The sequence below is a fragment of the Pristiophorus japonicus genome, chromosome 1, assembly GCF_044704955.1.
Source record: "Pristiophorus japonicus isolate sPriJap1 chromosome 1, sPriJap1.hap1, whole genome shotgun sequence".
NCBI classification, from domain to species: domain Eukaryota; kingdom Metazoa; phylum Chordata; class Chondrichthyes; family Pristiophoridae; genus Pristiophorus; species Pristiophorus japonicus.
Window position 1 is genome coordinate 389,025,163 of NC_091977.1, and position 13,718 is coordinate 389,038,880.

The 13,718-nt window shown below is 46.8% G+C and overlaps 1 protein-coding gene across 1 annotated transcript in view; it reads left to right on the forward strand.

The window, feature by feature from the left end:
• The window catches only part of trpa1b (transient receptor potential cation channel, subfamily A, member 1b), a 165,934-nt gene that overhangs the window by 5,301 nt on the left and 146,915 nt on the right, over window positions 1-13,718 (forward strand). The window contains exon 3 of the mRNA XM_070884159.1: window positions 7,902-8,077. Within this exon, the coding sequence (XP_070740260.1) occupies window positions 7,902-8,077 (176 nt within the window). The remainder of the gene's footprint in view (window positions 1-7,901; window positions 8,078-13,718) is intronic.

Here is a 13,718-nt window from a genome sequence, read left to right on the forward strand (position 1 = left end):
CGGCGGGGCGGTGAAGTGCGGCGGGGCGGTGAAGTGCGGCGGGGCGAGGCGGTGAAGTGCGGCGGGGCGGTGAAGTGCGGCGGGGCGAGGCGGTGAAGTGCGGCGGGGCGGTGAAGTGCGGCGGGGCGGGGCGGCGAAGTGCGGCGGGGCGGTGAAATGCGGCAGGGCGAGGCGGTGAAGTGCGGCGAGGCGGTGAAGTGCAGCGGGGCGGTGAAGTGCGGCGGGGCGAGGCGGTGAAGTGCGGCGGGGCGGTGAAGTGCGGCGGGGCGAGGCGGTGAAGTGCGGCGGGGCGGTGAAGTGCGGCGGGGCGGGGCGGCGAAGTGCGGCGGGGCGGTGAAATGCGGCAGGGCGAGGCGGTGAAGTGCGGCGAGGCGGTGAAGTGCAGCGGGGCGGTGAAGTGCGGCGGGGCGAGGCGGTGAAGTGCGGCGGGGCGGTGAAGTGCGGCGGGGCGGTGAAGTGCGGCGGGGCGAGGCGGTGAAGTGCGGCGGGGCGGTGAAGTGCGGCGGGGCGAGGCGGTGAAGTGCGGCGGGGCGGTGAAATGCGGCAGGGCGAGGCGGTGAAGTGCGGCGAGGCGGTGAAGTGCGGCGGGGCGAGGCGGTGAAGTGCAGCGGGGCGACGTGGTGAAGTGCGGCGGGGCGGGGCGGCGAAGTGCGGCGGGGCGGTGAAGTGCGGCAGGGCGAGGCGGTGAAGTGCAGCGGGGCGGTGAAGTGCGGCGGGGCGGTGAAGTGCGGCGGGGCGAGGCGGTGAAGTGCGGCGGGGCGGTGAAGTGCGGCGGGGCGAGGCGGTGAAGTGCGGCGGGGCGGTGAAGTGCGGCGGGGCGAGGCGGTGAAGTGCGGCAGGGCGGGGCGGTGAAGTGCGGCGGGGCGAGGCGGTGAAGTGCGGCGGGGCAGGCGGTGTGGATGCAGTGAGGTAGAAGTCTTGGATGAGCGGATGAGTGCCGCGCTGACTATAGCGCGATGCTTATGACATCAGCACGAAGCGGACAAGCCACGTCGTGCTGACATGTCACAATGTCCCTCCCCTTCTGTTAAAGGGGAGAGCCGCTGCAAGCTCTCCAGCTACTTCAGTGGCACCCAATGGGCCACCAGGGGGGCGGGCGGGGGAGGAGTGTGGTTTGACCGTACCAAAGAGGAGGTGCAAGGCTGCCTGTTGGTGGCCTGACTGAACCCCTGTGCACCATTGTCGGGCCGACCTAGTAGTTGGACGAAAATTAAGATAAGATGGCGACTGCGGCAGCACGCCCTCGCCTTTAAGGGGAGTCGCGTTGCCCAGACACACATAGCTTCCCGAAGGGGGAAAACTGTCAGTGGCACTGGCTGGTGGCAGCGCCGCTCCCGCGAGGTAATTTCTCCCGCAGGGCGGAAAGGGGGTCGCCACCAGTCGGAACGGGATCGGCAGCACGGGCTGGCTGGAAACCCATTCCCACTGCCCCCGCCCGGGGCAATTTGCCACCAGAGGGCGCAACTGTTGGAGGCCCAAGGATCACCTGCACACCTCATGCAAAGGAATATAAAAGGTTGTCTGGCATGTTGCTCAAGCACTCTGGAGTTGCATTCAAGAGATTAAGGTCACATCAGTTTTAGCTCACAGTACTCAGTCTTGTGGAGCTCTTCCACACTTTACAATTGGCAACAAGTAACAGATTGCGAACTTTCATGCAATCATGTCTGCCATTGGTATTTTAGAGAGATTTGTAGAGGGTGATGATTGGGAAACTTTCATTGAGTGTCTCGACCAGTACTTCATGGCCAACGAGCTGAATGGGGACGATAAAGTGATCAAGCGCAGGGCGATTCTCCTCACCGTGTGTGGGTCCACAATATACGGCCTCATCAAGAATCTGCTAGCACCGGAGAAAGCAGCAGAGAAGACATATACAGAGTTGTGTACGCTGGTTCGGAACCACCTCAAGCCGAAGGAGAGCGTCTTAATGGCCAGGTATTGTTCTACACACACCACCGCTCCGAGGGCCAGGACGTGGCGAGTTATGTCTCCGACCTGAGACGCCTTGAGGGAACTTGTGAATTTGCTGGATTTTTGGGTGAAATGCTGCAGGACTTTTTTATGCTTGGCATCAGCCACGAGGTTATTCTTCGCAAGCTGCTGTCTGCCGAATCCCTAGACCTGAGCAAGGCCGTCACGATAGCCCAGGCATTCATATCCACGAACAATAATACCAGACAGATATCTTCCCAGCATCGAAGCTCACAGGCAAGTACTGTGCATAAAATAATGTCGCTAGCAGGCAGAACTGCATATGGCAGTGCCTACACGTCTGCAGCTGTAAGACCTAGGATGACTGAGTCCGCCATCGGGCATGAATACAAATCCATTGCAACCATGTTGGCACTGTGGGGGTTACTCAGTGAGCCCATCAATGTCGATTCCAGCACTATGTGTGCAAAGGCTGCAAAACAATGGGGCACCTCCAGCGAATGTGCAAGAGTGCTGTGACTCAACACGTGGCAGAGTTGGCAGAGGATGATCAATCCGGCATGGACCACGCAGAACAAACAAGAGAGGCAACTCAACCCGAGGAAGAAGTGTATGGGGCACACACCTTCACCACCAAGAGCCCTTCTATCATGCTGAAAGTCAAATCGAACGGTATTCCGGTATCGATGGAGCTGGACACGGGGGTGAGTCTGTCAATTATGAGCCAGAAGGCTTTTGAGGAACTGTGAGGCAACAAGGCACAAAGGCCCAAACTGAGCCCGATTCAGACAAAGCTGTGCACCTACACCAAAGAGCTCATACCAGTCATTGACAGTGCAGCAGTTAAGGTATCGTATGACAGAGCTGTGTATGATTTATCACTGTGGGTTGTACCAGGCGATGGCCCAACGCTATTCGGCAGAAGCTGGCTGGGAAAGATTCGATGCAACTGGGACGACATCAAAGCACTATCTTCATTGGATGATGCCTCCTGCGCCAAGTGCTGAGCAAGTTTCCATTGCTATTTGAACAAGGCATCGGCAACTTCACAGGCGCCAAGGTGCAGATCCATCTAGTCCCCGATGCAAGGCCCATTCATCACAACGCTCGAGCGGTTCATAGAAACATAGGGCTAGACTTTCGACTTCACATCACCCATCTATGGCCCAAAACGGACCTCTATTGCCCATTTTCACCAAAAAATGGAAACTAGGACCAAAACATCACTGGACAAATAGGCCCCCAAGTTTCGGCTCACTTCGCCGAACTGATCGACAACACAAGGCCCATCCCAACTTTTGGCACATAGTCGGCATTTCGCTGGGCTGATGGAAGGCCGAAAACATTGCTGAGAACTAGTTGCTTTTCCCAGGCTTTACAGAAGGAAATGGGCACTACGGACGCCAGTTTGAAGATCGGAGGAAGGGTGGAGGCAACAGAAAAAAACGAGCTAAATAGTTGTGAGTTATTTAGAGAGTCATTTATAGATTGATCAACTCAGAATATTATATTATGGTACAAATAAATCGATAGTAGCTATTGTATAGGCATTTTTTTGTGAAAAGTGCTTTTATAGATAGTGAAAAGAATTATTTATATTGTTGGTGCAACAAGGCACTCAGACCAGCCCTGAGCCCCATCCACATGAAACTGAGAACGTACACCAAAGAGCTTATCACTGTCCTGGGCAGCGTCATGGTCAAGTTCATCTACGAGGGCACGGTGCACGAACTGCCACTCTGGATTTTCCCGGGCAATGGCCCCACACTGCTTGGAAGGAGCTGGCTGGGCAAAATCCACTGGAACTGGGATGACATCCAAGCGCTATCACATGTCGATGAGGCCTCATGTACCCAGGTTCTTAACAAATTTCCTTCCCTTTTTGAGCCAGGCATTGGAAACTTTTCCGGGATGAAGATGCGGATCCACTTGGTCCCAGAGGCACGACCCATTCACTACAAGGCACAAGCGGTACCTCACGTGATGAGGGAGAGAGTGGAAATCGAGCTGGACAGACTGCAACGCGAGGCATCATCACCCCAGTGGAATTCAGTGAGTGGGCCAGCCCGATTGTTCCAGTACTCAAAAGTGATGGCACAGTCAGGATTTGCGGTGATTATAAAGTAACTATTAATCATTTCTCGCTACAGGACCAATACCCGCTACCTAAGGTAGACGACCTATTTGCGATGCTGGCAGGAGGCAAGACGTTCACCAAGCTCGACCTGACTTCGACCTACATGATGCAGGAGTTGGAGGAGTCTTCGAAGGGCCTCACCTGCATCAGCACGCACAAGGGAATGTTCATCTACAACAGATGCCCATTTGGAATTCGGTTGGCCGCAGAAATCTTCCAGAGAAACATGGAGAGCCTACTCAAGTCGGTACCACACATGGTGGTTTTTCAGGACGACATATTGGTCAAAGGTAGCGACACCGTTGAGCACCTACAAAACCTGCAGAGGTCCTGCAGCGACTGGATTGCGTAGGGCTGCGGCTGAAGAGGTCGAAATGCGTCTTCATAGCAACAGAAGTGGAGTTTTTGGGGAGAAAGATCGCGGCGGATGGCATTCGGCCCACAGACGCCAAGACCGAGTCTATCAGGAACGCGCCCAGGCCACAGAACGTCACGGAGCTGCGGTCGTTCCTGGGACTCCTCAACTATTTTGGTAACTTCCTACCGGGGTTATGCACCCTCTTAGAGCCCCTACATGTGTTATTGCGTAAAGGTGAGAACTGCGTATGGGGAAAAAAACCAAGTAATTGCTTTTGAGAAAGCCAGAAACATTTTATGCTCCAACAATCCCTTGGGAGCACTGTAGATAAGCCGGCCCCTAAGGCCTGTTACTCACTCTGGAGTCTCTTAATAAAAACTGAGGTCACTGTTACTTTAACCTCCCTGTGTGCAGTTTCACCTGTGTTAGGAACACAACAGTAAGTTAAGTTTTTTAACTTTTGGAAATATTCCTTGGGGATCAAGATGAGCGCGGGTGCTCCTCTGGACCCCACAAAAAACCCTCTGGCCTCCTTGGCCTTGATCTTGCCTCTCCCTCTTCCAGCAGCCATCAGCTCTGCACAACCCCACAAGTACTTCATGCCAAGGACTGTTCTCTTGGGTCCCTAGTGGCATCCGGCTCCCACCTGCTGGCCTTGACATAATTTCCAGCTGCTTCGGCCAGGAGCCAGGTGTCCAATATTAAAATCAGCCAGGCCTTGCTCCATTCTCTTCCACTTAGGACTCCCACATACCAATCCTGCCCCGAGTTAAAATCGATCCCAACAGACCAGTGCGTCAGCTGGAGAGGATAGGATTGGAGAGAAGAAAAAGATAACAAACATGGTTGTAATCTGCTGGGGGTCTGTGATCAGGAGTTAGACTTATTTCTAATGGACACAGTTATTCCTGACAATGTAGATGCCACGGGTGTCACCTTATAAAAGTGACAGCGCATATTTTCAATTGATGATTTTACATTACTTTTATGCTGATAGAGCATCAGTTTGTCTATTCAGTAAGGTCATGCATCCAGCACCGTGTCGAACTTGTGCAAATTTATGTTTGTAATCAATAGGATTTATTACCTCTAACATTTTACAGTGCACACTAAATTGAGCATGCCGAATGAGTTTACCGGTTAAGGTCATTTTTATATATTGACAGTGTAACACTGAGAACAAACAAGCAACCTGTGGACAGTTCTGTTGACATTCATCTGGCTTTGATTCTTGAATACAACACATGCAGAAATGTATTTGTAAGAAAGTAATTTACGGCAGTCATATCTGAATTATAGGTGATATTGGGTTAGTTTCTAGTACAGTGAATATATGTAATATGTGAGCTTTAATAATCTAAAATGGTATTTGAATTTAGCTGAGCTGGAGCACAAAGAAGGTTTTCAATTTTTGATAGTTGAAGATTCTTTTTCCAATCAGTTGTATTTTGGAGATTGTTTTGACTGTTAACAATTTAGGAATGTTGGCCCATTAGTGAGCCTCTCCAATGAATGCATGTGTCCAATTTAATCATTTGCAATCAGTTCTACTATCAAATTTTCTGTTTCCTTCTCTCAGGGGTTAATTTTCACTTTGGGTAATAGTGTAAAACAGGCAATATCAATTCAGTCGCCCATTATACATCACTCCTGATTTTAATTTCAAAAATTCCCCACTGACAATCTTCTGTAGAAAATGCCAATGGACCAGTTTTCCATGTTTAATGCCGATCGAAGCATTCATACCCCTGAAACGGAGTAAAATACGTTTCTTTCTGTATTAAGTCCCTTTTTAAGATCATTAATTATAAACTCATGCAGCATTCCACAGCTGGCGAGTCAAATTAAAATGTATATTTTACTGTAGGTCAGACCTGAGGTTAGTGAGTTAAATGAAGGGAAGATGCCAAAGGATCTCCACAGCTGTGAGAGAAGTAAATCATACAGAGAAATTTTCTCAGAACATTAGTATCGATCGATTATCAAACTGAGTTAAGTAATTCATCAGCAAATTGAAAATCATTATCATTGTATCAGGTGCAAACTGGTTGCCTGCTACTTATCATTGCCACACTGATGAAATTATATTCTCAGAAATTGCATGGTTCAAAGCTGCACATCACATAGTTTATAACAGATCATTAATTATGGAGGAAAAAAAAGGATTTGTTATACATATCAGTAAAAGAGCAATGACAGACCCTGGATGCTCCAACTCTCTGCAATTTTTGAATAACGTTAACACAACCTGATTTGCTGTAACATGACGGTCCCTTTATTTTGAAAATGGCAATAGGGCCAATCCTTACATCAAGATAATGATGATAGATTTATTTAAAAATCTGCAAATAATTTTGAATTTAATTACAGAATCTCAGTGCAGACCTCTGAACCTCTCTGTTTGTGTTGCTTTTTTGGATGAACAAGTACTAAGCTAAGTTCACAGACACAAGCCTGGCCATTGTATTAATTAACATCCTTTACAAGGTGCTCACTGAGAAATGCAGTTTGGGGTAGAGTTTCCGGCTTTGGGGGCAATCGATGATTTAGGCGCAAATTGTGCCCAAAATTGCATTCGTTTTGAGAAGTGCTTTTTTTCCCTTAAGTTTCCACTTAAGCTCATTTGCATATCACTGAATGTAAAATCTTCCACAAACTAGTGCAATTAGGCAGCATTTTAGAACATAAAGTTTTAAAGAAAAATGTTTTCTTTAAAAAGTATTCCTTGAATCTTGGCAACCTGGTGCTGTTTTATTATTATAGCTGAAAATGAGTCTCACAAAACAGCATTTTTTTATTAGTGTCTAGTCCACTACCTTTGAGTAACCCAATCTTAAATAACTGAAAATGACTAAGAAACTTTACAGAACCATTTGCTAGTTACATTTGTGTATAGTAGTCAGTTTCTTAGTAAATTTTTAAAAATTCAAAAGCTCTTAAAACCTGCCTATTTGAACAAAACCAGCTTAATTTTAAAAGCCTCCTCGAAGGCTCACAAACGGACGCAATTAGTGAATACTTGTAATGGTGATTAATTCGATCTGCTGGCGTAGCCAGGTTTCTGGGCAAGGTTGGTTTCGAATGCGATGTTTTATAACCTAGCGCACAATATCGCGGAAACTGGATTTGTGCTGAACGTAATTTACGCTCAAATTTCCTCAATTTTTTGTACTGCTTTGGCTGATTTCGGGTGAATTGCACTGGAAATACCAACAACTCCTGCTCTTTATGTGTATGGCAGTTTGTCACACTATCCTGCTGTTATTTCATGAAGATGAAATAGCTTTTATATAAATAATTTATGAAGTATCCTAAAATGAAGATAGTCTCTTAGTATGGAATAACTGTCCTGAGAAACCCCAGAGTTCATTAATGGCCTCATATTATCTGACGAACAATTTCATAATCTCTTGTCTAACGAAGGATGTATGTCTGGCCATGCAATACATTGTGTTTTGTTTCCTTTTCCAGTTTTAAATGTGATTGATTGCAATGGAAACACACCTTTGCACTGGGCTACAGAGAAAAATCAAACACATTGCGTCCAAACTCTGCTTGAGAGAGGTGCGAACCCCAATGTTCTGAATAATGCAGTTATGTCACCTCTTCATCTGGCTGTGTTTTTAAATCATAATGCAGTGGTGAAGGTAAGAGAGTTAATAATTTTTTAAATTATATTGTTATCATGGCATATTGTCAGTTAACTTGTTCATTCTCCTCAATGTGGCAAATAACAAACCTTATCTGTAATTCCCGCAGTGCCCCACACAGTTTCTCAGGTGAGAGGACAGGTAGGAGATCAGTCCTCAGCCATCTGCCTGTGCTACTGTGTTACTGTTCACTTGGGATGAACATAAGAGTCACTTCGTATGACTCATGCACTGATTCTCCATCTCTTTCTCTGTTGATTTTGATAGCTGGAAGGCCAAGGGGAAAGGGCTGACAATCTCTTTTCCTTTTTCTTTTCTTATCAGTAGGTAACCTTTGGCATTGTTGCCAAATTAAGTTAATTTAAGGGTTAAGTCATGGCAGGAGGGCCCAGACCCATGTCATGCTCCTCCTGTGCTATGTGGGAACTCAGCGACACTTCCAGTGTCCCTGACTACTACGTGTGCAGGAAGTGCATCCAGCTGCAGCTCCTGTCAGACTGCATTGCGGTAATAGAGCTGCGCGTTGATTCACTCTGGGGCATCTGCGATGCTGAGGATGTCGTGAATAGCACATTTAGTGAGTTGGTCACATCACAGATAAAGGTTACAAAGGCAGATAGGGAATGGGTGACCATCAGGCAGAACAGGAGTAGGAAGGTAGTACAGGGGTCCCCTGCAGTCATCTCCCTCCAAAACAGATATACCACTTTGGATACTGATGGGGAAGCCGTCTCATGAGGGGAAGGCAGCAGTAGCCAAGCTTATGGCACCATGGGTGGCTCTGCTGCACAGGAGGGGCAGGAAAAAGAGTGGGAGAGCTATAGCAGTAGGGGATTCTATTGTACCCAAATAGATAAGCGTTTCTGCGGCCACAATCGAGACTCCAGGATGCTATGTTGCCTTCCTGGTACAAAGGTCAAGGATGTCTCAGAGTAGCTGCAAGGCATTCTGGAGGGGGAGGGTGAACAACCAGTTGTCGTGGTGCATATAGGTACCAAAAATATAGCTAAAAAAAGGGATGAGGTCCTACAAGCTGAATTTAGGGAGCTAGGAGTTAAATTAAAAAGTAGGACCTCAAAGGTAGTAATCTCAGGATTGCTACCAGTGCCACATGCTAGTCAGAGTAGAAATAGCAGGATAGTTAAGATGAATATGTGGCTTGAGGAATCATGCAAGAGGGAGGGATTCAAATTCCTGGGACATTGGAACTGGTTCTGGGGGAGGAGCAACCAGTACAAAACCGGACGGTCTGCACCTGGGCAGGATCGGGACCGATGTCCCAGGGGGAGTGTTTGCTAGTGCTGTTGGGGAGGGTTTAAACTAATATGGCAGGGGGATGGGAACCTATGCAGGGAGACAGAGGAAAATAAAATGGGGGCAGAAGCAAGAGGTAGAAAGGAGATAAGAAAAAGTGGAGGGCAGAGAAATCAAAGCCAAAAATCAAAAAGGGCCACAGTACACCATAATTCTAAAAGGACAAAGAGTGTAAAAAAAGCAAGCCTGAAGGCTCTGTGTCTCAATGCGAGGAGCATTCTTAATAAGGTAGACGAATTAACTGCGCAGACAGCTGAAAACGGATATGATGTAATTGGGATTACGTAGACATGGCTCCAGGGTGACCAAGGCAGGGTATTCAATATTCAGGAAGGTTAGCCAGAAAGGAAAAGGAGGCAGGGTTCGTTGCTGAGGAGATTAACGCAATAGTAAGGAAGGACATTAGCTTGGATGATGTGGAATCTGTATGGGTAGAGTTGCGGAACACCAAAGGGCAGAACACACAAGTGGGAGTTGTGTACAGACCATCAAACAGCAGTAGTGAGGTTGGGGATTGCATCAAACAGGAAAGTTGGGATGTGTGCAATAAAGGTACAGCAGTTATATTTAATCGACATATAGATTGGACTAACCAAACTGTTAGCAAAACGGTGGAGGAGGATTTCCTGGAGTGTATAAGGAATGGTTTTCTAGACCAATATGTCAAGGAACCAACTAGAGAGCTGGCCATCCTAGACTGGGTGATGTGTAATGAGAGAGGATTAATTAGCAATCTTGTTGTGCGAGGCCCCTTGGGAAAGAGTGACCATAATATGGTAGAATTCTTTATTAATATGGAGAGTGACATAGTTAACTCAGAGACTAGGTCCTGAACTTAAAGAAAGGTAACTTCGATGGTATGAGACGTGAATTGATGAGGATAGACTGGTGAATGATGCTTAAAGGGTTGATAGTGGATAGGCAATGGCAGACATTTAAAGTTCACATGGATGAATTTCAACAATTGTACATCCCTGTCTGGCGTAAAAATAAAACGGGGAAGGTGGCTCAATCGTGGCTAACAAGGGAAATTAAGGATAGTGTTAAATCCAAGGAAGGGGCATATAAATTGGCCAGAAAAAGCAGCAAACCTGAGGATTGGGAGAATTTTGTAATACAGCAGAGGAGGACAAAGGGTTTAATTAGGAGGGGAAAAATAGAGTCTGAGAGGAAACTTGCTGGGAATATAAAAACTGACTGCAAAAGCTTCTATAGATATGTGAAGAGAAAAAGATTGGTGAAAACAAACGTAGGTTCCTTGCAGTCAGATTCAGGTGAATTTATAATGGGGAACAAAGAAATGGCGGACCAGTTGAACAAATACTTTGGTTCTGTTTTCACAAAGGAAGATACAAATAACCTTTCGGAAATAGTAGGGGACCGAGGGTCTAGTGAGAAGGAGGAACTGAAGGATATCTTTATAAAGCGGGACATTGTGTTCGGGAAATTGATGGGATTGAAGGCCAATAAATCCCTGGGGCCTGAGAGTCTGCATCCCAGAATACTTAAGGAAGTGGCCCTAGAAATAGTGGATGCATTGGTGATCATTTTCCAACAGTCTATCGACTCTGGATCAGTTCCTATGGACTGGAGGGTAGCTAATGTAACACCACTGTTTAAAAAAGGAGGGAGAGAGAAAACGAGTAACTATAGATCAGTTAGCCTGACATCAGTAGTGGGGAAAATGTTGGAATCAATTATTAAAGATGAAATAGCAGCGCATTTGGAAAGCAGTGACAGGATCGGTCCAAGTCAGCATGGATTTATGAAAGGAAAATCATGCTTGACAAATCTTCTGGATTTTTTTGAGGATGTAACTAGTAGAGTGGACAAGGGAGAACCAGTGGATGTGGCATATTTGGATTTTCAAAAGGCTTTTGACAAGGTCCCGCACAAGTGATTAGTGTGCAAAATTAAAGCACATGGTATTGGGGGTAATGTATTGATATGGATCGAGAACTGGTTGGCAGGCAGGAAGCAAACAGTAGGAATAAACAGGTCCTTTTCAGAATGGCAGGCAGTGACTAGTGAGGTACCGCATGGTTCAGTGCTGGGACCCCAGCTATTTACAATATACATTAATGATTTGGACGAAGGAATTGAATGTAATATCTCCAAGTTTGCAGATGACACTAAGCTGGGTGGCAGTGTAAGTTGTGAGGAGAATGTTAAGAGGCTGCAGGTTGACTTGGACAGGTTAGGTGAGTGGGCAAATGCATGGCAGATGCAGTATAATGTAGATAAATGTGAGGTTATCCACTTTGGTGGCAAAAACAGAAAGGAAAAATATTATCTGAATGGTGACAGATTAGGAAAAGGGGTGGTGCAATGAGACCTGGGTGTCATGGTACATCAGTCATTGAAAGTTGGCATGCATGTACAGCAGGCGGTGAAGAAGGTAAATGGCATGTTGGCCTTCATAATAAGAGGATTTGAGTATAGGAGCAGGGAGATCTTATTGCAGTTGTACAGGGCCTTGGTGAGGCCACACCTTGAATATTGTGTACAGTTTGGTCTCTTAATCTGAGGAAGGACATTCTTGCTATTGAGGGAGTGCAGCGAAGGTTCACCAGACTGATTCCCGGGTTGGCAGAACTGACATATGAAGAAAGACTGGATCGACTAGGCTTATATTCACTGGAGTTTAGAAGAATGAGGGAATCTCATAGAAACATATAAAATTCTGATGGGATTGGACAGGTTAGATGCAGGAAGAATGTTCCCGATGTTGGGGAAGTCCAGAACCAGATGTCACAGTTTAAGGTTAAGGGGTACGTCATTTAGGACCGAGATGAAGAGAAACTTCTTCACTCAGAGAATTGTGAACCTGTGGAATTCTCTACCACAGAGAGTTGTTGAGGCCAGTTCATTGCATATATTCAAAAGGGAGTTCGATGTTGCCCTTACAGCTAAAGGGATCAAGGGGTATGGAGAGAAAGCAGGAATGGGTACTGAAGTTGCATGATCAGCCATTATCATATTGAATGGTAGTGCAGGCTCAAAGTGCCAAATGGCCTACTCCTGCACCTATTTTCTTTGTTTCTATGTTAATCTCCACTACTGTAATGCACTGCAAGCAAACTCCTTTTCCATCTACTCTGCTACTTTTTCTGTATCTCCAGTCCAAAACTGCACACAGTCCTCTAACTATTGCCTTTGTACAAATTTATCAACAACAACAAAGTTCATTTATACAGCACCTCTAATGTTGGACAAGCAGGTTGACAACACAGGCGATTGAGGGGTCTTGAATGGTGGTGGTGAAGTAGAGCTGGGTGTCATCAGTGTACATCTGGAACCTGATATCATCTCTTTGGATGATGTTGTCCATGAGAAATAGGAGAGGACCAAGGCTAGATTCTTGGGGACTCCAGAGATAACAGTGTAGGGGATGGGAAGAGAAGCTGGCTAATTTTTGATGAGTAACTGTGGAACCATGTGAGGACAGTATCACAATGAAGGAAATGCTTTGGAGGAGGATGTTGTGGTCAACCATGTCAATGGTTGCAGAGACGTGGAGAAGGATACGAAGGGATAATGTACCATGGTCATAGTCACAGAGGGTGTCATTTGTGACTTTGATGCTGTGGCTGGGGTAGAAACGTGATTGGAGAGATTCAAACTTGGAGTTGTGGGAAAGAAGAGCACAGATTTGGGAGATGATAATGCATTCAAATTGATTTTGGCGTGCAAAGCGAGGTTGGAGAAGGGCGGTAGCTTGCAAGCACAGAGGGCTCAAGACTGGATATTTTGAGGAGGGGTGATGACGGCAGATTTTAAAGGGAGGGTGACAGTATCTGAGGAGCGGGAACTGCTTACAATATCAGCTAATATGGGGGATAGGAAGATCAATTGTGTGGTGAGTAGTGTAGTGGGAAGAGGATCTGGAGAGCAGAAGGTGGGTCTCATGGACAAGATGAGCTCAGAGAGGGTATGAGGGTCGATAGGAGAGAAATTAGAGAAAGATGTGGGTTCAAGACTAGGACAGGAGGGCACCTTAGGGGAAACTTGGCTTGGTGGAAAAGGCAAAGGGAGGCAAGCAGCAGAGGCAGCTGAATGGATGGTCTCAATCCTACTGACAAAGATGTCCGTGAGCTCCTCGCACATGTTGTAAATAAGTGTGGGGAGGATCGGGGAGAGGGGTTTACAGAGACTGCTGGTGCCAGGAGTTATCTTTGCTCTCTAGAATTATCTTGGAGTAGTGAGCAGTTTTGGCAGAGGAGAACAGGGCCCAATAGTACTTGATATGGTCCAGCCATATCAGGCGATAAATGACTAAAGCAGTTGTGTACTATATACGCTCACGTCTGCACCCATTGATATT